The sequence below is a fragment of the Mirounga angustirostris genome, unplaced genomic scaffold (assembly GCF_029215605.1).
Source record: "Mirounga angustirostris isolate CCGP_5_RB_7025 unplaced genomic scaffold, mMirAng1.0.hap1 SCAF_2, whole genome shotgun sequence".
In the NCBI taxonomy this organism is placed as follows: Eukaryota; Metazoa; Chordata; class Mammalia; order Carnivora; family Phocidae; genus Mirounga; species Mirounga angustirostris.
In genome coordinates, this window is record NW_026991710.1 from 138236134 (window position 1) to 138261137 (window position 25004).

At 40.1% G+C, this 25004-nt stretch overlaps 2 protein-coding genes across 4 annotated transcripts in view; one reads left to right on the forward strand and one right to left on the reverse strand.

The window, feature by feature from the left end:
• TMA16 (translation machinery associated 16 homolog) overlaps positions 1–25004 on the forward strand; it is a 100899-nt gene that overhangs the window by 41270 nt on the left and 34625 nt on the right. The gene's annotated exons all lie outside the window — the stretch shown is intronic.
• MARCHF1 (membrane associated ring-CH-type finger 1) overlaps positions 1–25004 on the reverse strand; it is an 89610-nt gene that overhangs the window by 11717 nt on the left and 52889 nt on the right. For both annotated transcript variants that reach the window (XM_045880190.3, XM_045880189.3), the window contains one exon: positions 2684–2831. In XM_045880190.3, the coding sequence (XP_045736146.1) occupies positions 2684–2831 (148 nt within the window). The remainder of the gene's footprint in view (positions 1–2683; positions 2832–25004) is intronic.

Here is a 25004-nt window from a genome sequence, read left to right on the forward strand (position 1 = left end):
TCTGAAATCCTGCATCCACCCAGAACTGAGAAATGAAAAAACAAAAACATTTTGAAGAAAAATTCTAAAAGAAAGATAAAAGGTAGGAAAGTGTGGGTGTGAGGCGTTCACGCTTCATCATTCCTTCTGCAACGTTGACTGGGCCACTTGCCCCAGTGTTTGGCGGTGATTACATTACCGAGCATGGGTTAAAGGTGGGCAGAAGTGGAGAAAGTCCAGTAAAGAAGCTGTTGCAGGTTTCAAGTAAAAGATAGGATAGTTTGCACACAGATGAGAGCAGTGGGAAAGGAGAGCCATGGACAGATTCCAGAGGCCTATGAGGTAGAATAATAGGATCTGGTGATTGACTGAAGGCAGAAGTGGGGGAGAGGGAGATGAGGAATGACAACCCAAATGGGTTTGGGACCCGAAGTTAATAACGCCTCTCCCACAGGTGTTAGGGTGGTCAGTGGTAGTAGATTACGAGTTTGGACACACTAAGTTTGGGGTGCTTGGAAGACCTTTAAATGGAAAGGTTCAGGAGGCAGATGCATGATGTGGAGTGCAGTACGAGCTGGAGATAAATCTGTAATATATATAGTAATAATATATATTATTACTTGGCTTGGCTATCAGCATGGAAATGACAACTGAAGATGTGGGTATCCAGGGGACTAGAGAATAAGCAGACAGAGTGACATAAATGGAAGGAAGCTTGGGGCCATGGGTTTCTTGGATTCTGGAGACTCTGTTGGCTGAAGTTGAGATAGTCATGTTCATTGTAGGATAAATGATCCCTATTCACTCACAGGTCTCAGAAGTGGGATTGAGTAACTGAATGTAAGAAAGGGGTTCTGAACTGTCTACATATGAAGGACAAAAGATTGCTTCTTGTTATGTCTAGGACAGGTGCCTTTAATCTTTCTTCCCTGGCATGTGGCTAGAGAAGACCAGAAGGAGCCCTGCAGGCTGGTACGGCCAGACCACATCAGCGTGACTGCTGGGAGAAGGCAAGGCTACACGGGGGCCGACTTAGGATTCTCAAACACTGAACTCTCAATCAGACATCTAAAGCTATGAAGTCTCTGGCTGTCGGATCTGCCCTCGATCACTAGGAAAACACTTGAGTCCTAAGATCCTACACTGGGTGTGCTGAGGTGGGGCTGGTGCTGGGGCGTTATCTTTGTTTTCTGTACGTACATGACTGCTGTGTTTATGGCACACTTTCTGTTACTTAGCTTGGGCCGGTACCTGTAGCTATAGGGGACGTGGGTTAAAAAAAAGGGGGAGGGGTCCTATCCTCAGGGAACTTATTTAATAGGAATGTAATAGACATTTTTAATCCAGTATCTCAGGACTAATGCAGAATGTAGTTGTAAACAGTCTAGTTTGGTATTAATTGTAAATTGTAGATGTCAATGTAATATTGAACTGAAAAACAACCAAACCTCGCCACACCTGTTTTTCTAGCTTTTACTCTCATTCAGAAGAGAGCGAGAACTGTAATTCTGTCACCCACCTCCTTCCCCACCCCAACACACACACACACACACAGCGAGAACTGTAATTCTGTCACCCACCCTGACACACACACTCTCTCTCTCTCTGAATACATAAACCACATCCCCGCGCATCCGACGGGACGTCCTCAGTCCCTCATCCCACGCGGCTTCTCCAGCATCCAGGAGAGCGCTTGCCGGTGCTCACTGCTGCCACCATGCGGGCAAGCGTGAGAATGGAACATCCGTCCCTTCTGCTGTTACTGAATCCAAAGAAATGCAGAACAAAACTTTCCCTATTAATATTCTTTTCCTTCTTCATTCTTTCCCTCACTTCCTCTCCCTTATTTCCTGTCGTCTTTTTCTTTTTTCAGTTTCTTTTTTTTTTGAGGGAGACACATAGACATCTTTTAGAACACTACAAACTTATAGTGTTAGCATCTGAACAAGTTCTCTTTTTAAATTCACCAGTGGCCTAATATTGTGGGATTTTTGGGGGGGTAGGGGTTATTTTCTCACTTTTTTACCAGCTTTGATTTAGGCCACAGGCAGACAGATAGAGCCTGATGAGAAATGGAGCTGAGGACCTTCAGAAGTGAAGATAAACCACCTATTTTTCCCTCTGCTTTAAATAAATTATCCATTTCAGATGTAAGACTCTGCTTTAATGATTTTTAAATGACTTTCTTTGCAGACTTGACATCATCTTTCACAATTAAACTTAGCATGGCTAAAATTTCAAGCCATAGTGTTAAACTACTCAATCAAATTATATGGTACTAATTAATAAGCTACAACACATTCTTTACTAGAGTATCATCTTACTCATGTTTTAAAAGAAGCAACAACTGCAGTGAATTAAATAAAATGAAAAAACCTTTCACTTTCACAACTGTTTGTCTTTTCACATCAGGCAGAACAGGATCCCTACTCAACTCCTAAAACCCCGAAGTGATGTGTGACATCTCTATATTTGTCCCACTAAGGTTTAATGGACAATCAATCTCGCATCTCAGCCGGGGAGCCCTAGATATTCCATCCGAGTATTTATAACATAATTGGAGAAGACTTAATTGCCAGTACTTGTTTTTGCTGATATATCACACATGAAGACCCAATAGGGAAATAGTTTCCCCACCCACCTCTGGTGTGGTCAGAGAATCCAAGAGGAGAAAAAAAAAAAAAGGAGAGAGACGTGCTCTTACCATTATCGTTGCCTTGCTTGATTTCCTCCGCTGTCCGATCTATTAATACATACAAAGACCAAACCACACAGGTGATGGCGATTACGTGGAATGTGACAGAGCAGAATATTTTCCTCCTTTCGCTCGTGGTCATCTGTAGTTTCTCCCACTGCAATCATAAATGAATCACACAATGCTGAGTTTCTAGCTAGGGAAATTTGCTCCCCATTTATATCCCAGACATAGACAATGAATAGAGGAAAAACATAAAATATCCACAATTTCACATGACACAACAACATTCAAATAAGTCTTTGTGTTGGGAAAGATACGGAATCATAACCCCTGGAGTTATATATAACTTAAATATGTATTAAAATGAAAAGAAATATTTTCCTATTCTCCAAACAAATTAAATCAAATAATTTCTGTTTTGCTAGCCTGTAGTTTCCTTGGGATAGTTTTACCGTTGTACAATTTTTAGAAATTTTAGAAAACATTTCCTTTCAGGTTTCTGCATATCACTTCTTTGTGGTACTAGATTATAAGTAGTAATAAATAATCTCTTCTTGGATGAATACTTAACCGGATACAGTGTTGCATTCTTGAATGTACATTAACAAGTGTTTGAATGGCTGAATGATATCTGATGAGAGAAAGTCACCATCTGCTCACAGCCCTTGTCCTAGAGAACACATTTGAACATCTGGGCAATGGGAGAAAAGTATCCTTTCAAGCACAGTCTTGATTTGCTGCTACCATTACTCTCAAAAATCACTCTCCTTTGGTCACACTCCTCAGAAAGTAGAGGCTGCTCCCTCCTGGGAGAGAAAGAGGGCCGCGGTTTTTACAGTAGTGAGTTAAGGTTTATATGAGGGAATATGTGTTTATTTATTTTGGAGAAACAGACTCTCAAAATTTGGATGCCTTGCCAGCCATGGTACCGCTTCATTTCTCTGTTAGGAATTGTGTGTTACTTTTCTTTGCACTATTTCTAAAGGAAAATCAAATCACTGTGATCTTATTGGAGGTGAACTGCAGTGCCAGACTTTCAAGAAACCATGATATTTTCCATTCTTATTATGCTCTCGCTAAAGCAAAATCTTTAGAACTTCAGAGGACCCCCTTCCTTTCCCACCCATCCCCACATATAATTCCATGTACAATTCAGTCGAAGGTGAGGGCATACGTTCGTGCTCCATAAGTCCTGGCTCGGCCACCTGCGTGGAGACATGGGTGAACTTGTTTAACTTCTCTGGGCCAGTTGCCTCATCTCCATAGGATGCCGACTGCGGCAGAGGCTGTGACAGAGAGGTTTGGGAGGAAGATACATTCTTCCCTTGTTCCTTTACCAACAGACTCATTCTGTGAGGGGTGACATCGTGCCCAGCTAAAAGCTGCTTTCCAACCTTTCCTGGCAGAGGTGGGCAATGGCTGGTTTCCGCCAATGAGCTGAGATGGCTATCGACTGGGGTATCGAGTTTTTGTCTTCCTGGCACAGGAGCTGCCCCTTCTTCCTTCCCTTCATTTTCTCTTCTTTGTTACCTGGAATTCATAATTAACAGTAGGAGTCCCAACAGCCATCTTGCAACCTCAAGGAAACGTCTTGAGAATTGGAGAGACCTCAGTCCAACAAACAATGGTTCGTCTCTGGATGCCCACTTACATGCGAGGAAAAGAAAGCCCTGTCTGATGGAGCCATTGTTTCTCAGGACTCTGCTACTTGCTGTCAAATACAATTCCTGATAAAAGAATTAAATGGATACTTCCTAACTTCCCTTCCAGTCTGACGATTAAGATCCTATAATTTCATTTGTAAGAAGGCCCAATGCTTAATGTCTGATCAGGATGCTCCAGAAAGTTTGGTAAAGACTTCAGAGAAATAAAGGTTTCATTTCCAAACACCATCCATTCCCCTCCTACTGGCTAGTCATCAACACAGTTTTCCTGTAAGGGGCTCTTAGAGCCAATTAAAAATTTCACACTTCATCTTGTACTTTCTTTTTCCTTAAACTATATTTTATATATTATTCCAAATAAATAATGGAGAAATCGTGGTAATGTGGCTCTGAGAAAACCAGGTGCTTCAATCTAGGATCTATTTTTAATTAATCAACATTGAACCGAAGATTTTAGTATGTGTATCTTGGCTTTTATCAAAAGTTCACGCCATATCTGTGAAAGATTGATTTTTAAAATTCCATTTTGTCATTGAATCGTTGTCATGTTCATCTGAATAGCCTGTATAATTATAAAATAGAATATTATCACTTGGCAATAGCATTTTGTGATTTAATAACTTGTGAATTACCTTTATGGCCAATGTGACCAAATAAAAAATGCAGGATGGTGCAGAAAAGTGGCTTTACAAGTTCAAATTTCCTAAATGTTCTGAGTGGATGAAAATACCTACAGTAAACAGAATATCCAGACCAAATCAACCATCATTTGCAGAAAAAGAACCTTAAGAATTGTGTCTTCTTAAATCTAAGGAGCATTTTGACGGAATGGCTGAAACACATTTTTCAAATGTAATGAGCCTCAAAGAAAGAAATATCCATGGGGCTGACAGGGATGGACCAAGCCATTTGTAAAGCCTCCTTCTGCTTCCAGACAATAGAATCTCCTAAGTTGTCACTTCCTGAACTCAGTCGCATTTTAAGGGGGAAGTGAAGTGTAAAGGGACCATCAGACTCTCTTGCTTTCCCTTATAAATTCTTACAGGGACTATTTGGGAATTCAAGAGACAGCACACAGGTAAATGCAATGCCACAGTGCCCTCTCCCTAATGATTACATTACTGCACCCAGTATTCAGCACAGAGTGCCAACAGCAATCCGTGCATTTTGTAAAATGTTCATCCATCTCCGCGTATTTTCACGCTTATATCCAAAGTTTGAGTACGTTTTGCAAGACTTCACGCTGAGGAATGGATCGAAAAGGCAAGGATAGAAATCATATTTTAACAAAGCTGCCATGAAGGGGCTCTGATTTAATATTTGGAATGCTGAAATTTAAATGCCACTTCACCAAAGCTTTTGGGTCAGGAAAGTGATAAGCTGTCCAGATGCACACAGCCTTTGTGCTCCCCTGTCCAGTTTTACGAAGCAGTGTATGCTGAGGTCCCCGCGAGCCCGGGTGCGATGGTTACCGATGGGATCTCTCCGAAGGGAGATGGGAGAGACAAGAACTTCCCCGGGTCAGGTGTCAGGTTGGCCCCCGCTCAGCAGCAGGGTCGGCCTCACCCGCGCCCTTGTTCAGGTGCGAATTCTCACTCCACTTAGGAGAGGACTCTGTGTTGGCTTTGCCCACGGGCACACAGAAAATATCAGCCCTTGCTCCGTCTCTGATGACACACAGCTCTCTGGAGACAGCGCAGCCTCACTTTCGCCTTGCCACAGCAGGGCAGCGGGCCATTGCCTTTTCTCTTCGGATTATTCAGGCTCCAGTCAAATATCCGTCCCCAAGTTCCTCAGTTTTAAGAGAACACATGAGGGGGCACCTGGGTGGCTCAGTCATTAAGCGTCTGCCTTCGGCTCGGGTCATGATCCCAGGGTCCTGGGATCGAGCCCCCCATCGGGCTCCCTGCTCCTCGAGAAGCCTGCTTCTCCCTCTCCCTCTGCCTGCCACTCTGCCTACTTGTGCTCTCTCTCTCTCTGTCAAATAAATAAATAAAATCTTAAAAAAAAAAAAAAAAAAGGACACGTGTGTCTCCAAGCTGACTCAAGGAAGCCGGTGGAACTGAGAAGCCGGCAGCTCCCTTTCCCTGCCCTGAGGGGCAAGGGACAGCCATGCACCACAGGACACCACCCCACTTTCTACAAACCTTTATGCTGCCCCCATCCGTCTGCAAGTCCTCTTTTACTCTTTCAAAATGGGAGATAAGCTAATGGGGGCCAAACCAGTTTCACAAAATCTTAGCACCTTCTACATGGATGGTTTGGGACCTTGCTGTAGGCTTTACAATCTCTGGGTCTTTGGTACCTGTTTTATTGTTCTTGCCCTCTGATGCCTTACTGAAACCCCTCAACAATAGAAAGAATTGAGCAGATCTCTGTTATTCACTTAGAAATATACAGCTAGATTTTTTTTCTGAGGACTTCCAAATTGGAGTATAAATTGATGCAAAGATTGTTTCTGTGAAATTTTCCATTCATGCTAGCTAAATCTAACTGTGCAGGTTTTCTAGTTTCAATTACTTGTATTGGTATTCTGTCCTAAAATACAATTTAAGAAGTACCGTCCAATAAGAATGTTTTTTTAAATCTTCCTGTCAGTGAAGAATAAAGGCAGTTCAGGGGCGCCTGGGTGGCTCAGATGGTTAAGCGTCTGCCTTCGGCTTAGGTCATGATCCCAGGGTCCTGGGATCGAGCCTCACATCGGGCTCCTGGCTCAGCAGGGAGCCTGCTTCTCCCTCTCCCTCTGCCTCTCTCCCTACTCATGCTCTCTCTCTCCCTCTCTGTATCTCTGTGTGTCAAATGAATAAATAAAATCTTTAAAAAAAAAAAAAAGAATAAAGGCAGTTCATTTGCACAATATCAAAATACACGGGCTGGGGACTGCTTTACTAATTCCACTTCCTTTTCTTCCTTGACATAGTTCCAACTACATTTTCTAACTTTCTTAACAGCCTTAAAACCAGAATGATCAGCAGTCTATTGAATGATGGAGCAAATAACTACCACCAGGTGGTACGAGGACCATACCGTAGGAGTAACCAAGACTATTTTCCCTGCCTAGAGCCAGACTCAGGAGCTCCCAGCCAGCCAGCTGTGCAGCTCTTTCTAGTCATTTCAGCAACCAGCATAAATGCAAAACCACACCTAATTGTCCCTCCCTGTCATAACACTTAAAATATTCTGAATCTACTTACCACATGGTAGAATTTTACTGCACGTGCGTGAAAATAATATCCGGGACAGCACATCTAAAATTAGATTTTTTTTTTTTATCTGCATGCTTTAGTAAGATGTATTCTGCCCGAGGATAGTAAGTAAACCCTACAAAAGTTCTGAGGTTTACAATATTGGTGAAGTTTATAGAGGGCCCACTGGTGTGGGGGCAGTGATTTTTTGTTTTTTTTAATTGAAGAACAGTTGACACACGTTACATTAGTTCGAGGTGTACAACATATGAGTGATTCACAAGTCAATACACTACCCGCTGCTCACCACAAGTGTAGCTACCATCTGTCACGCTACAACACTATTATGATGCCATTGGCTATATTCCCTTTGATCCCGGTGACTTAGTCATTCCATAACTGAAAGCCTGTACATCCCACACCCTGATCCCCAGCCCCTGTCCCCGCAACCATCAGTCTGTTCTCTGTATTTACGAATCTGTCTCCTGGGGCGGTGGTTCTTAAAAAGTGTTCCCCAAAAGCATCAGCTTGGGGCTTGTTGGTGTTAAATTAACGAAACAAGGAGGCCACTGGGTGGAGGCGGCTCTAATACCACGGCAGCCTACCTAAGCTAACCCAAATCTAAGCCTATACATGCCTGAAGGCTCAGCAATGGAAACCTCGGGATAACCAGTCACAAGCAGCCAACTAGACTTTGAGCTACAGCCAACTGAATGATTACCTTTCTTTGCTTCTGCACTTCCTCTATATAAGTCTCTCCCCTGGATCCTGTGGATAAAGAGCTCCCAACCATTTCTGGTTTTGTACTGCCTGATTCAAACTGAGTTTCCTCAAATAAACTCTTAAAATTTTTAATATGCCGGAGTTGAGCTTTTAATGTTGGAAATGCAATATTTTGGGCCCCACACCAGACTTACTGAATCAGAAACTCTGGAGGTGGGGCCCTACAATCTGTGTTTTAACTAACCCTCAGGTGATTCTGATGCAAGGTAGATCTTGAGACGCACCTGCCTCATGACACTTGGCAGAGTTGTATGGTGACCTCAGTGAGTCTACCTTAGGAATAGCACTTGCCACTCCCTGTCATAAACTAATTAGTAGTCCAGGAAAGGGAAATCAACAGACCAGTTTGGTTACCTGGCTGTGATATAAATATTTCAAGCTGAATGAACAATTACAAAATCAGTGAATTTGTTTGAAATAAATTAATCTCATTAGCTCATTAATCACTAAACTATTTCATTTTTAATTTTCAAATTAGTGTTACGGTACATGAAAACATATTAAAATCTAATTTTCTTAGTTATAATTCAAATACTGTGGGAGAGAACCAAACAACAGACTCTTTATATTTATGAGGCATAACTCTTGAGACCTTAATGGATCCCCGAGTTCACAGATATGCCTTGGTAAATCATTTCTCTCTTAAAAGTGGATTGAAGAACCCTGGAAAAGAACTGTGACCTCTTCAGGGGTTTAGTGATATATATTTTTAAAGATTTTATTTATTTATTTGTCAGAGAGAGAGAGAGCACAAACAAAGGGAGCGGCAGGCAGAGGGAGAAGCAGGCTCCCCGCTGAGTAAGGAGCCCGATGCGGGGCTCGATCCCAGGACCCTGGGATCATGACTGAACCAGGGGCAGATGCCCAACTGACTGAGCCACCCAGGCACCCCTCTTTTAGTGGTATTTACTATAAACCTGATGATAGATGGGAAACAAGACAACCAGAATGAGATGTGGAGGGTGGGTAGTTGGTTAAGCTCACTGATTAGTTAAGGGGCTCACTATCTGACAAAAGTCAGAAAGTGTCCATGATTCAAACTTGTCTCTCAACAGAATTACAAATAACCATGTACATGGATCTCCGGGCTTTCTTACAGAGAGCCCAAACCTCAAATGTTATATCCATAAATGTCCTGTGCGACTACTATAATCTCTTAAAATCATCCTTTCCCCCCCCCCATAGTTCCCTCTTCCACTTTGGGTCCACTGACATGAATGATTTCACATCTTTCGTGCATGGTCCCATTTGAAGGCGAATTCTCTACTTTTGGTTGAGTGTAGCTCCTCTATGTCTCTTGACAACAGGACAAGAGGAGATGGTCTTGTACTGCAAGAGGGGTTAGGACCTATATCCAAAAAATCTGCAAGCACAAACAGTGATGAATGAACCATCCAAAACTCCAATCGAAATGCAAATACAGGATTAACAATTACCATGTTGGGATCATCGGAGCACATGTTGATTTATAGTTGGGGGAAACAGTCATGGATACCCAGGTTAGGTAAAGATAATACTGCAAGTAACTGGCAGTCTCTCTGAGAAATGGCTTCTACATTTTTCCCACAAAGAGGAGGAACACCTGGGAATCTGAAATCAGTGGCTACATCTTGCTACCGCTCAGTTTGTCTCCTTCAGTATTTAGAGTTACTGAATAATGGACATTGCCTGAACATGGAGGGGAATAAAAGTAAAAATTATTCAGTTCTAGGAATCTTTTAAAATTACAAGTAGTTTTCAGACTTGGCTGTCTAACAGAATCCTCTGGGGAGCTTATGCCCAATCTCTACACCCAGGCTCGGCTGAATCCAGCACTGAGGAATGAGCTAGGCAGTTTCAAAGTTTACTGAGTTTGGGATTCAAGGGGTACTTGTTAAAAAAAACGAGGGTTCTGGGTTCAAATTCTGACTCTACCACTAAGTGCTGTGTGATCTTGGGGGAGTTATTTTAATTCTCTGTCCTTCCATTTCCTTTCCTGTAAATCGTGATAAGAACAGTACCTACTTTACAGAGTCAAGTTGAAGTGAGTTAATGCATATAAGGGCGGAGCAGTATCATGTACTTAACAAGAATTCAATAAATGTTAGTGACTATCATAACTTGGAACTTGCAGCACCATATCCAATTACACTTCAATTGTCTTTACCTTTTAGATTAATGCATCATGTTGATAACATAACCGAAGGATGAAGAACAGATGAGCTGGGATTTGTTCACACAGAATTAAGGCAGTCAAAGCCACCTATCCCCATCTATTTTCCAAGTACAAATAGGTTTTTTTTTTTTTTTTTTCCTGAATAGTGAATCTCATAGCAGGGAAATACAGTCTGTTTTTGTTAACTATTTGTACAAAGAAGGGTAAGTGGATAATTTACTCTGCATAAACTTGGTAGAATCATTCAAAAGGCTGCACAATGGTAGCTTCTTTTCTGTTAGGATTAAAAAAAAATATATCACCAGCTGTGATATATGCATGCCCCAGTTAGTTTTCTTTCTTTTTGTTTGGAAGTTCAATTCAAAATGTTATGTTAAGACTTCCCAAATAAATACTGTTCTGCGTGACAGTTTTCATAAAAGGCTGAAGGGACTCAAACAGTCCAGATAAATGGAAAGCATTAATGTGGGTGTATGGATTATAATTATGCTTTCCTGAGTAAAGGAGGACATGAGAGCCAGCCTGATAGGAAACATCCAGAAATATGCCCCAGGGCCTCTATTCTATCTTCATGATTGCACAACCCAAAAGTTATCTGAGAATGGATAAGTGAAAGAAGTAACTTATTGTCCTCAAAAGGTAATTCACTTGGGTTTCTATACAAGATGACTCTTAACATTTGCTTTTCAAAAACAAACATTTTTTGAGGCCAACCGATACAATAGTACTTTACTGAGAAGAGTTGGTATGACTTTACAGTATTTTGGAAGCAGCCTAGTTGAGTAGAAGAGTAGAGGTGTTCTATCAGGGCAAATCCAACTTAGCACAAAAATCTAAGCATCCCAGAAATACATTTTAAAGCTCTAGGAGAAGGTGCACTTATTTATTTATTTATTTAATTTTTTAAAAGATTTATTTATTTATTTGAGAGAGCGAGAATGAGAGAGAGAGAGCACATGAGAGGGGGGAGGGTCAGAGGGAGAAGCAGGCTCCCTGCCGAGCAGGGAGCCCGATGCGGGACTCGATCCCGGGACTCCAGGATCATGACCTGAGCCGAAGGCAGTCGCTTAACCAACTGAGCCACCCAGGCGCCCAGGTGCACTTATTTAAAGCAATAGTAGTAAAAATAAATTGTATCAATATGATTGTCACATTAGTTTACAATGTGAGTAATAAGTTACTAAGAAACATGCTGATGCAGAGAGATGTAAATTACCGGATGAGCAACTGTCCAAATGCAAAGACACTTAGTAGCATCAGAGGCCAAATGAACACAGAAAATGTTGGAAAGAACCAGGGGGAGCAGGGAGAGTTGGGGTAGGAGGAGCAAGGGGTCCGAGTGGGAGGTGAGGAGCACAAAGTGCCAGTCAGGTCAAACAGGCAAGAAGCCACATGCTCAGAGAGGCCCTGGAATGAAGTCACTGAGAACACAGACTCTGGGGTTAGGCCCACCTGGATCAGAGCCACGGGCAGGAAGTCTCAACTGTCTGATGTGGGGCAAGTGACCTACCTCCTTAAGCTCCAGTTTCCTTGTGGGTAAAATGGGGATAATGATACTATTTCTTATACAGCGTATTTGTTAGAATTATAGAAGATACCATCCATACATAGTTAACATTTAGTAAACCCTCAAGTAAGCCAGGGGCCCACACTGCTCTTGGGCCCATTGTGGGCTCGAAAACATTACTAGTTTTTGAATTCCTTGAAATGTAACAAACTCAGTTCGCCTTCGTTCCCACCACTCTCTTTGGTATATACCCCACTTACCTGACTCATTTATATTACCTGCTTGCTGCCTGTGGGCAACTGAATTTGTGATCCTTGGAGTACTAACATCAATAACCAGTTTTTCAGAGATAGGAGCCATGAGGTAAAAAAAACAGACATCCCGTGCTTTCAGAATCTTGGAAAGAGCTGAGGCTCTTAGGGGTGACTCAAGGGGTCTCAAGGGCCATTGAGTACTAAAAGATGCTCAGAGAGAACAGTCTGGAAGACCCAAGTTTTTGTACTGATGTGCTGGAAGGCATTTATAGAAAACTTGTATGTGAGAATATCAATACTACAGGTATAAATAGTCTAAAAAATTGTGGCCAGTAAATCCAAAGTTGCTAAAATATTTGAATAAAGCATATTAGATATATTACATTCAAACATATCAGGATTACAATGTTCTCTTTTTATAAAATGTATGTATATTACATATCAAATATATATCTACAAATACAGGAATTTGATGTGATAGTAAACATTTTTTTCTTATAAACCTTTTCCTGATCTCCCATTGTTTGCTTTCAAGTAGTTCACGAGAAATGAGATTTCCTTCAAGTTTTGAGCAAGACATTTGTAGTGTAAGAAAAAAAAAAAATGGCTGAGTGAAATCATCCACTAGATGGTGCAATGATATCACATATGAAGATGACTTGGGCGGGACAAAAAGAAATGAACAAGTAAGTCTGTCTAAAGGGGAGAGATACTATGTGGTACTCTCGCACATCGGCATTGGAGTTGATATGGTAACAGTTAAAATGGCAAATTCTGAGGCTCTGTCCCAGATCCATATGGGGGTACTTAGGAATTGGCATTCTTAATAATCACTCCAACTGATTTTTCTGTATGCTGAAGTTTGAAGATTACTTTTCTGAGGGAAGAAAAATTTAGGAAAACATTTTAGAGAGAATTTGTAATTTCTAATATTTTTTCACAAGAGTGAAAATATTTCCACTTCCGTGCCACCACCCTTACCCCACAAAAAACTCACCTAAATCTGGATTGATTAGTATTGTCACGTAAGAACACAAATTACATACAGACTTAATAGATGCACTTAGACAAAATTTACTTTAAAATATTCAACCAATACTCGGTTGTCTGCTTCCTCTTCAAGTTCATGGTGAAAAATATCCTATGATACATTCAGGAAGAGATACCACTATATTACCGCTCCAGGCGTGCTAAGCGGGCAGATCTACGGTGTTGGGTCTGTGGGGATAGTTTATTATGGGCTGTGACTTCATAATGAAAACAAAGGGAATAACTGGACCGCATTCCATAAAATGGCCTATTCCTCCTTGTCTACGGATTTAAGACCTTGCCTAGGACTCCTGGAATTGCCACTGCAATTCCACAGAAGAAATAAACACATCCCAGAAATATATATTCCTCATATTTATTTATTTTGTGTCTCCCTTCTTTCCTCCTCAGTGATTATACATAGGCCAGTGCTCTTTCTTTGTACCTAAAATGATCATAGCTTTGCATTCTAAGAGAAAGTACCCATGCACGAAGCAGAATCATAGAGATTGGGAATATTGGAAGTCTTTTAAGAAGACCCAATTTTAACCCCTCATTTTCTACGTGGAGAGACTGAGGCCCAGAGAACTGAACTGATTTGCCCAGAGTAATACTCTAAGTGTATGTAGTTTGTTTGTTTTCCAAGCTCTATTGAGTAGTGGATTTTTTCAATCAGGAGCTGATTACTGAAGCATCACAATGTTTCAGATATTTTCTAGGTGCGAGGAACAAGATAAGCCAAATTCCTGTTTTCACGAAGTTTACATCAGCGTCATAATTGTGGAGCTTCGAGTATTAGAATGGGGCGCTGTATGATTGCCCATTGGACTTTGCTTTCACGAATGCGTCTATCCTTCTCCCATCTGTCTTCTCGCGCGCACGCGTGTGTGTCTGTGTGTGTGAATGTGTGTAGTTACCTTTCTAAAATATTCCTTTGGGTGGCAGCAAAGAAAAAGAGAGGTTTCTCCATGGAGTCTCCATTGTCCAATGTCAATTCTACTGACAACTCCTTGTCAATACTTATTTTTAGGACAAAAAAATTTTTTTTCATCTTATTTCCAACCTGCTTTAAGAGTAGTGTCCCATCTGAATGCTGTGGTATAATGTGACTGGGTTGAGTTCTTACTGTTGGTGGTGGTGTTTTACTCTCACATAAACATTTGAAATAAATCTGATAAATAAATATATTTTATTCTACTCCAGCTTAAATGGCAGACGGTGAAGCTTTAATCTCTAACTATTAATTCATATTTTAGATATAATAACACAAGGATAACACAAATAAAATCAGTTTTATCAGTACTTTGACATCAAGCATAATTAGTTGGCTCACTATATTACCTTTAAACTTGTTTTGGCATTTTAGAGACTGAGCCTTTGCTAAGAGTTTTGTCCTAAAACTGAAGCCTTTTTATTAAATAGTGGAGTTCTTTGGAGTTTCTAGGGGTATATAAGTTCCCTAAATTGTATATAAAATGTTGCATTTACTTTTCCTGGGGAGAGGTTCATACTTCTCATTGAATTCTCAGAGAGGTCTGAGACACTTTCCGGATTAAGAGCCCTTGCTTTAAACTGCTCTCCCTTTAATTGATTTAATAGTAACATATCCACTTCTTACAAAATAAGGAAGCACCGGACCAGGGAAGAGGGGGAGGTACATATAATCTCCAGAGGCTAGAAATGAAACTTAGGGTTGGGGAACGTGACATGTTTGGAAAACAACCACAACTGGCCAATTTCCTCATTTGCAGCACTTAGAATGGATTCTAAATCTCAAATGCTGATTCTCAGCCTACTGGTGGTGGGAGACAATGAAGCAACGCTCGTTCCTGTTTACGTGGGAATGTTCAGTTGTTCCCATATTTTGCCGTATAAGAAAGACAACTGTGTCCCATCCTGCCATCCCCAAACCTTGTGTTCTTCCATTTAAGAAGAAGTTGCTTTCAACCAAGGAAAGCTTTTGGGTAGCCAAGCATTTTATGTCAGTTTAGAGGACACCAAAAACAATTTGTTCTGGACCTCCCAGAGCCCTTGCCAAGAAATCTGTTTTGAGCAAGGATCCCTTATGTCTGGTTACTCTCTCTGTGGAATTTCTTGAGACACAAGCAATACTTGTTCACATTCTGGAACAAATTCCATTTTTCTTCCTAGACCTTAAGAGTGAGAAGTGAATACGAGAGGAATTCTTATTCAAAAGTTCTCATTTAATAGCCTGTCCTTTTTTCCTCCAGTCTCTTTGGAAGTCTAATAAAAATGGGGTTCTTGCTCCTCTCTCCCAGGTCCTTCATTCCCAGTCATTAAAATTCTGATAAAACACCTTTTTCCACAGCAGATTCAGTTGTCAATTTCTCTAATGCCACTGAATCCCTGCAAAGGGATAGGAATCAAATAGTAAGCCAATCTAATAGTATTCTACTAACTTGTCCTTATAAAAAACAAGAGGTGAAAGTCAGTTATCCACATTGAAAATGGAGCAGGAATGTTTAATATTCCCATTTAAACATCCCCCCCCCTTTTTTAAACATCCCCTTTCTATTAAAGATCATAAAATGCTTCCAGTGCTTGAGCTGAGCATGACAAAAGGGAAAGAGGGGAAGGTGAACTTCAGGTTATGTGAAAATTTACAGGGTTCTGTAAATAGAGATTTGTCTGAGGAAACTGCAAAGACTCAGAGCGTGAGCAAGAGGTGAAAAGGCAAGCAGTGAGGTGGGGAGAGTGGGCAGGACCAGATGATGAAGAGCCTTGAGTATCAACCCAAAGCCAGGGAATCTGGAGCCCAAGATCGACATGGATTAATGTGTGGGGAAAAGTAGCAGATGTTCTTCCCAGATTTCCTTCATGGAATTTGTTCAAAAGAAATTTCATTGTGCCTAGTTGAAGTGAAAAGCAAGACCACAGGGACACAAATGTGGGCTGATCTCTTTGAGTGAGACACCAGACAGAGTTTGTCTGTCCTTCTGAGGAAATGGGGAGAAGGAGGAGTTAAGTTTGTTGGGGGGTAGCTGAGAGGAGGTGGATGCCTTTGGCTTCATGATGAGATTGCTCACCTGCTGCTGGACTCACCAAATGGTGAGGTAAGTGAATTTGGGGACAAAATCCACAAAGTGACTGATCTTTGATTTATATGAACAGAGGTCGGATAGCCTGTATGGACAGAGTATGTAGAAACAGAAAAGATGTTACAAGTGCTTGCAGAAAGCAGGTGCAAGATGTGGGTGGGCATTAAGGAGGGCACGTGTTGGGATGAGCGCTGGGTGTTAGACGCAACTGATGAATCATTGAACACTACATCAAAAACTAATGATATACGGTATGTTGGCTAACTGAACATAATAAAAAGATAAATACATTAATTTTAAAAAAGGATGTGGATTGTCCCAGGCCATGGATTTGAGGTGTGGTCCAAGTTTAAGCAATCTCCAAGGAGAAAGATAGGAAGGAGTTTAGGGTTTAAGGCTTACCAGGGTTTTTAAAGGCCGTTCTTATAACCATATGGAGGGCAAACTGGAGAGAGGGTGACTGACTAGTAGTTTCCGCTACTCGTTTTTCCCTCCAAGGGAGGGAAAGAACTGATGTCTTAACAGGCGGTCTTAGTAAATATAGCTTCTACTTTGGAGAACATTGATACTCTCAAGGGTAAACTCCCTTAACTTCCTGTCTTTAGACTAAAACCGTATTTATAACTGCATCACACCCTTCTTACTTCCTTTCCTCTTATTGAAGAAGAGGACAAAATGTCCCTCTGCCGTCCAAACTAGTCATTCCCCGTGACTCTGGACCCTTTGGTTGTATCTTTTCATTTATTTTTAAATTCTCTCTCTATATATGAAGCCCCCTTTCCTTTCACATAAACACTTGCATGTCCCTCCCAGTTCTTGCTTTATATTAGCTCATTGCTTTTTTTAACTGCATATTCATTATAGAAAACTGATAAAACACAGAAAAGTAAATCAAATAAAATCATGAGTAATCTCATCTTCAATGTGTCTCTTTAATCTTTTCTTCTTCTTTTTTTTTAAAGATTTTATTTATTTATTTGAGAGAGAGACTGAGAGACAGAGAGCATGAGGGGGGGGAGGGTCAGAGGGAGAAGCAGACCCCCTGCTGAGCAGGGAGCCCTATGCGGGACTCGATCCCGGGACTCCAGGATCATGACCTGAGCTGAAGGCAGTCGCTTAACCAACTGAGCCACCCAGGTGCCCCTAATCTTTTCTTCTTTATGTGCACATGTAACATATGAGTATGTAAACATTCAGACCATTTTAAAATGGAAATTTAATTCATATATATCTTTATTTCTTTGAAGCCCCAACAGAATGGAGGTGGAGAGATAAGGGGAGTGATTGATAATCAGGAAAGTTTGAAGGAAGTTTGTGCTAAGAAGGAAGTTTGTGCTAAGAAGAGGTCAAAGGATCGAGGAAGGAGGAAAAACATACCCATGTTGGGAGGCTGGATGAGAACAGGAGTCATCTACAAGCTGCTTTAGCAGGCAGAGAGGTCTCACTCTTCAGGGAGAACTTAGAGAATGTGTCTAACAGAGGACCACTTTGGGAGACATTGTTGACAAGATGGAATCCATGCAGGGTCTGAGTCACCTCTCTAAGACCATCCAGCCTTAACTTAAAAACCTCTGATTGTCGGCACTTGTGTTCTAGCCTATTATTCATCCCATCAGTGGAGCCCGGGAGGACAGGATTTTACCTCCATCCACTGCTTCAGCCATTGGCTACCAAAAAGGAGTGTCCTCTTCTGTGCCACAATGCTTTTCTCCCATCTGCAGAGCCGGGGCAGACACTCCCTTTTACAGTGTTCCAGAATATTTGCACATGGGGGGGGGGGGGGTCAGCCTTGGACATCTAGTGGAGTGGTAATGGGAAGGCTTCTACCCTATAATTAGTTGGAAGAAGCAAGAATTGAACAACTGTGAGCCACCAAGCCCCAAACAGTGTTTTGTTGACACAATTTTAAAAAGTGACTTTGAGAGATAAGGGACATGTATACTGCACATATTTAAAGTGTAAAAGCTGATAATTTTTGACTTATAACCTGCGAGGCTATCACCCCAGGTGATATGAATATATGAAGAATATGAATGTATCTATCATTCCTCAAAGTTTCCTCTTATCCTTTTGTAATTTTTCCCACCCAACTCTTCCCCTGCACCTTCTCCAGGCAACTAGTGATAGGCATTTTTGTCTTTTGTCATAGATTAGCATGCATTTTCTAGAGTTTATTATAACAATATATGGTCTTTTTTTGTCTGGCCTTTTTCATTCAGCTTAATTATTTTGAAATTCACGCATTGTATCTTGTATCAATAGTCATTCCTTTTATTGTTGATAGTAGTCCTATTGTATGGCTATACTACAATTTGTTTATTTGTTCACTTGAACATTTGTGCTGTATCCAGTTTGGGGACTCCTGAATGTGCAAGTCTTTGTAAGAACATACGTTTTTATTTCTATCAGATAAATACCTAGGGGTGAAATAGCTAGATTATATCATAGGCATATGTTTAACTATTTAAAATACTGCCAGACTTCTTCCCATAGTGGCTATACCATTTTATACTTCCTCCAGCAATGAGTGAGGGTTCCAGTTCCTCCATAGCCTTCCCAACTTTTGGTATGATCAGTCTGTTTAATTTTAACCATTCTAATAGGTGTATAGTGGTATCACTGTGGGTTTTAACTGGCATTTCTCTAATAACTAATGATGTTGAACATCTTTTATGTTTTCATTTGCCATCTGTGTAACTTTTTGGATGAAGTGTTTATTGAAATGTCTTGTCCATTTTAATTTGTTGGGTTGTTTGATTATTTTACTGTTGAGATTTCAGAGTTCTTTATACAAGTGAAACACAAGTCCCTTATCAGCTATATTATTTGGAAATATTTTTTCCCAATGTGTGGCTTGACCTTTCATTAACTTAACAATGACTTTTGAATAATAGATGTTTTTAATTTTGACAAAATCCAGGATACCAATTTGTTCATTTATGGATTTTTTTAGGGTCATATCTAAATATCTTTGCCTAACCCAAAGACTTTCTCCTATGTTTTCTTCTAGAGGTGTTATTGTTTTAAGTTTCACATTTATAGGTTAAAGTTTGAGTTAATTTTAAATATAGAAGGAGACGTGGATAATATTTTTTTGCATTTATTAAAAAGGCCATCCTTTCCCTATTGAATCGCTTTTGCATCTTTGTTAAAACAATTATTTGAGTATATATGTGTGGGTCTGTTTCTGGACTCCATTCTGGTCCATTGATTTATTTGTCAGTCTCGATGAATATTACTACATTCTTTAATTCCTGTTGCTTTATAATATGTCTTTAAATTAGGTAGTGTTATTCCTTCAAATTTGTTCTTCTTAAAAATTGATTTAGCTATTCTAGTTTCTTTGCATTTCTATGTGAATTTTATATTTAGTTTGACAGCTTATTTTTTAAAAGCCTGCTGGGATTTTTTTAAAAATTGGGGTTGTGTTAAATCTGTAAGTCAGTTTGGGGTGGGGGAGAACTGATCACAACATTGAGGCTCCCAATCTGTGAATACACTAGATCTCTCCGTTTATGTAGGTCTTTAATTTCTCTCGGCAGTGTTTTGTTGGTTTCAATGTACAGTCTTGTGCTTCTTTTATCAGATCTATCCCTAAGTATTTAATAATTTTAGTGCTATCAGAAATGTTGTTTTAAAACAATTTCTAATTTAAAAGTTTGTTATTAGTATATAGAAATAGATTTTATTTTTATATATTGATCTTGTGCCCTGTAATTTCGCTAAATTCACTTAGTAGTCTAATAGCTTTTTGGAAATTCCATCTGATTTTCTACATAGATAATTATGTCATCTGCGAACAAACAGTTCTACTTAGTTGTTTCCAATTTGAATTTTTTTCCCCTTGCTTTATTACCCTGGCTAGAACCTTCAATACAATGTTGAGTATGTTTCATTTTTAAATAAAGAAAGAAACATTATGCTAACATACTTCAGTGAAAAGTTTTTTAAATGTAACAGTACATCATGAATGTCACTGCCTTTCATTTTTCATGGTTGCATATATGTTATCACATAGCTCAACTGAAGTCTCTCCTACCAGCTCACTATTAGAAATTTTGGTTGTTTTGGGTGTAGTATCTAAACATTTTTGCCTATTCCAAAGTCATCCAAATTTTCTCCTATGATTTCTTCTGGAAGTATTACTGTTTGAGGTTTTACATTTGTTTGTTCACTGTTATAGCTAATACTGTGCCAAGAATTCATGTAGCAAAGTATTGTGCACATCCATGATTACTTCATTAAGGCCAATTTTTAGAAATAAAATTTGATGGAGACATTGTATGACATATTTAAGACTTCTGGTACATGTCAAATTTGCCCTCTGGGAAAATTATCTCACTATGAGCATGTTTTAAATGCCAATATAAGAGGATAAAATTGATACTAGATTGTTCAAGTGTTCATATTTTGGTTTGCTTGTAAGATGGAATAGTGTGTGTGTGTGTTTACTGACCATTTGCATTTCTTTTTGTATTGCTTTTTCCCATATTTTTTCCTATTGGTTGCTTATCTTTCTGATTTTTAAGAACCCTTATATGTTTATGTCCAGTGAAAAAAAACACGTCCTTTGGTCCTCTGCTCCACCAAAAGCATTTTAGAAAGCATATTCCGTCTTTCTCTGAATGTCAGCGCTTTCTTACCTTCTGTAAATTCTTCAACCCTCTGAAATGCAGCTGTTGAAAATGTTACTCCACTGAAATTTTTGGCTCACTCTGAGTGTTGTCTGCAGCACTTGACACTACCTGACTCTTCCAGCTTCTTTTGAAGCCTTTGGCTTCAAGAGTGTCACCTTTCCCTGGTCTTTTGCCCCTTTCTGGCTGCTGTTCAGCATTCTCTCTCGGCCTCTCTTACCCACCTGCTCCTACATCTTGGTCCCCAGGGCTCCGTCTTCATCCACGTTCTCATCACACCTCACTCTTCACTGACTCGTCTGAGTCTGAGGCTCCCATTACCAGGGATATCCTGATGACTTCCACCCACATTTCTTTCCAGATTCAGCCTCCCTCAGACTCACTCCTTTACCTGGCTGGCTCGTAGACATCTCAAGCTCATGTGTCCTCACTGTGTTTCTTATGTTATTTTCCCAGATTTTCTCATCTGCATGTGTATTCTTCCCTGGTTAAGAATGAAACCCTTTACCCAATCACTCAAGGCAGAAAGCTGAGACCCATCATGGACTGTTTCCTACACCTTATCTCTCAGCGTCAGCTCTTGTAGCTCTGTAACCAAACCCTATCAAACACCTCCCTCTCCATCACCTCAGTACTGCTTTAATTGAGTCCATATGGTTTTCTAGCTTGCATGTTGTGCCTGGCTTACCTACATGGGCAATTCATTCTCTACACATCGCTGCAGAGTGATCTTTCAAAAGTACTAATATATTAATTCATTATATAATACTCTTACTGTCTTCCCATGCCCTTCTGGATAAAGTTGAAATTCTTTAGCAAAGTATCTGATATAACCTGGCCCTTACTTTCTAAAGATGTTTTTTTTAATTCATTTGAGAGAGAGAGAGAGTGTGTGTGTGTGCAGGGGGAGGGGCAGAGGGAGAGAGAGAGCCCTGCTGAGTGCAGAGCCCGACAGGACATGACGAGGCTGGATCCCACAACCCCGAGATTGCAACCCGAGCTGAAACCAAGAGGTGGAGTTTCAACCGACTGAGCCACCCAGGCACCCCAACCTGGCACTTGCTTTCTGTTTAACTTCGTCTAATATCTGTCTTAACAATAATATTAATAGCTTTACATTGTAAATTTAATTCTCAAAACCTCTCTATGATGGACATCCTATTATTATTTCCACTGTAGATGAGGATGGGAGGTTGGGAAACTTGCCAATGGTTATCCTTTTTTTCTGGCAAAGCCAGCTATTTTCAATTTGTGAATTATTCATCCTGTGTGCAATTAAATGTACTGTTTTCTTGCATAAAATGTCCTCAACTGTTAATATCTCACAGTGAGACATCTAGTCACCACTCATTACCAATTTCAACTCCCTCCCTACCTGGGAAGCATTTCCTAACAATCCAGGCAGATATGATCACTCCCTAATTCAGACCACAGAGGCAGTCTGGGATAATGCTTAAAACCCCTGACTTGGGCATGACGTTGATTTAAGACTGAATCCCAGCTCTACTGGGTAGAATGGAGACCTTAGTTTCTTTAACCTCTCGAAGCCTGAGTTTTCTCACCTGTGACATTATGATAAGAATACATATTTCGGGAACCTTGGTAGCTTGGTTAAGCATCTGCCTTAGGCTCAGGTCATGATCTCAGGGTCCTGGGATCAAGCCCCAGGTCAGGCTCCCTGCTCAGCCTGCTTCTCTCTCTCTTTGCCGCTCCCCCTGCTTGTGCTCTCTCTCTCTGTCAAATAAATAAAAAAAATATTTTTTTAAAAAAGAAAAAAGAACACCTATTCCATGTTTCTCGGGAGGGTTAAATGAGGTTGGGTATACAGCAAAGCGTGCGGCACAGTGCTGGGCACCAGTAAGCAACCAGGAAATTCTGGTTGATTATCGTGGCCATTAATATAATGCATCTTAGTGTATAATTACTGTAAATGATATACACCTTTACCAAATTTACTTAGTGGTAACCCAAGACGAAAATTTCCCTAGGACCTCAGTAATCTGATAACCTATGTATTTGCTAACATATTTATATTTATATACTATAAATTATTTCATTCACCACATTTCTCTCTTTGCTTTGGCTGCTAATCTTTTTGGAAACAAACAAACTACTCTTCCCATCTGACTAGCTTACAGGACCCACGGTATGCATCTTCATGTTTGCCTTATGATTTTACTTCACTCACTTCTTTTTCCTACAACCTCCTTAACCATTGGCTTTACTTTTTGGCATGTGTTTCTGCAAGCAGGCTAAAATCCTTTGTGCATTGTGATGGAGTGCTAATAATTTCTGAAGGATATAACAGGCGAGGGCTGAGCTAAGTAACCTAAAAGCCTTTGTAGATTGACATTTGAATGCCTCATCTGTCAAATCACAATAATGGAAAGAAAATAATGCCAATTCTTCAACAGTGGATATGATAATTTGTACTATTTTATATGAATAAAATTCTTTAGCTTATTGAAATAAGAATGGCAGCTGAAAGGAGCTGAGGTATGTTTTATCTAATAAACATGCAACATGAAAATGCTCTGAGCCATTAAGACCCATATAGAAACTTCATTTAAAGCCACATATTTGTGTTCTGAAACCTTTGGGGATCATGAAATGAAACATGGCTACCTTTTATGCAATCAACTTTTGAATAAAAATGTAAGGGGCAGGAAGTCTTATAAATGTTTGAAAACTAACTAGAAACCCAGGCCAATAGTACTGGATGAGTGACTAAGAATTACTTCCGATCACTATGTAAGTTCAATGTAGCCTGTGAGTAGTATTGTCAAGATTGGGTTAAAAACGAAGTCTTTAAATTTTTAAACCTCAGAAAGAATCCAATTTTCTTGTTAAGAGTGAACTAGCAAAAGGAGTAAAATGATCCTTACTATGCTTTCATTGGGATTTTCTTTTAAACCAACCACTCAAACAACCCAGATCTCTGAGGGGACACTGTCCTACCTGATGTCAGTCTCTGAGTTCCTGTGTGATGCTGTCCCAGCCTCTCAGAGAGTTGCGGATTTATCCCAATTACATGGAAGAACTTTCAAAATTGGGCCTTGACTCAACAGGGAACAAATATACAACAGGTGGGTGATAGTAACCTCAGAAAATACTTTGTCTTTTAAGTGATTTAATTTCACAAACCATGAAAAAGCTGTTGATTGCAATCAGTTTACATAGAAATTAGTCAAAATATGTCAACATTGATACTAGAGCTTGTAGCAAACAACCTCACATGTCCTGGAAATGCAGAGAGAGAACATAAATGCTACGGGATTATTGTAACTTTAATACTTTCATACACACATTATCCCTCAAGTCAAATTCTTCTACTGTAATGACGTGATATCTTATAAAAAAGTAATAGCTTTGTGCATACAGGGGATGTGTTTGACCCTGTGTATTATAAAAGATGATTATGATTTAAGATTTGCAACATTGGAATGGTTTTCTAGAGGAGAAAAAACATGGAGTGTGTTGCCTTGACAACATGGGTTGGTTGCATCAAGAAATCCATGGCAATGCAGGACCTGGTATTTCAAGATTGCAAACCATCTACCAAATTATGTTAAAATAAAACTAATCTACTATCTAAGGCAGTGTTACCTGACCTATGGAATACCAGTTCTCACTTTTTATCATGAACCTCGTTAGAAAACAGATGAAAAATCTAGGTGGGCAAGACATTCAGTCAGAAAAGCAGGAAAAAAAAGCAGCAAGTGCAAGGGTTCTATTCAAGAGTCTGCCCCCTCTCCTCTAGACCACCCCACCCCCAAGAGAAGTCCAGGAGTTCCTGCATATTCTCTGAAAGTCCATTCTGCTAAGAAAAAAAACTGTATCTTGCCCTGTTTCTGTTGACTTCCCCAGCAGTACCCCACAGAGCTTCTCCAGGAGGAATATCACCTGCCATATTGCATAGTCTTAAATAATGAGCATAATACAGATTACCACAACAAAGCTAGTTATTAATTGAAGAGAAGACAAAACCTGTTAACATATGTGCCCTTTAGTCCAATTATCTTAGCAGGGTTGAGGAAAGATTTATCTGTAAATCATC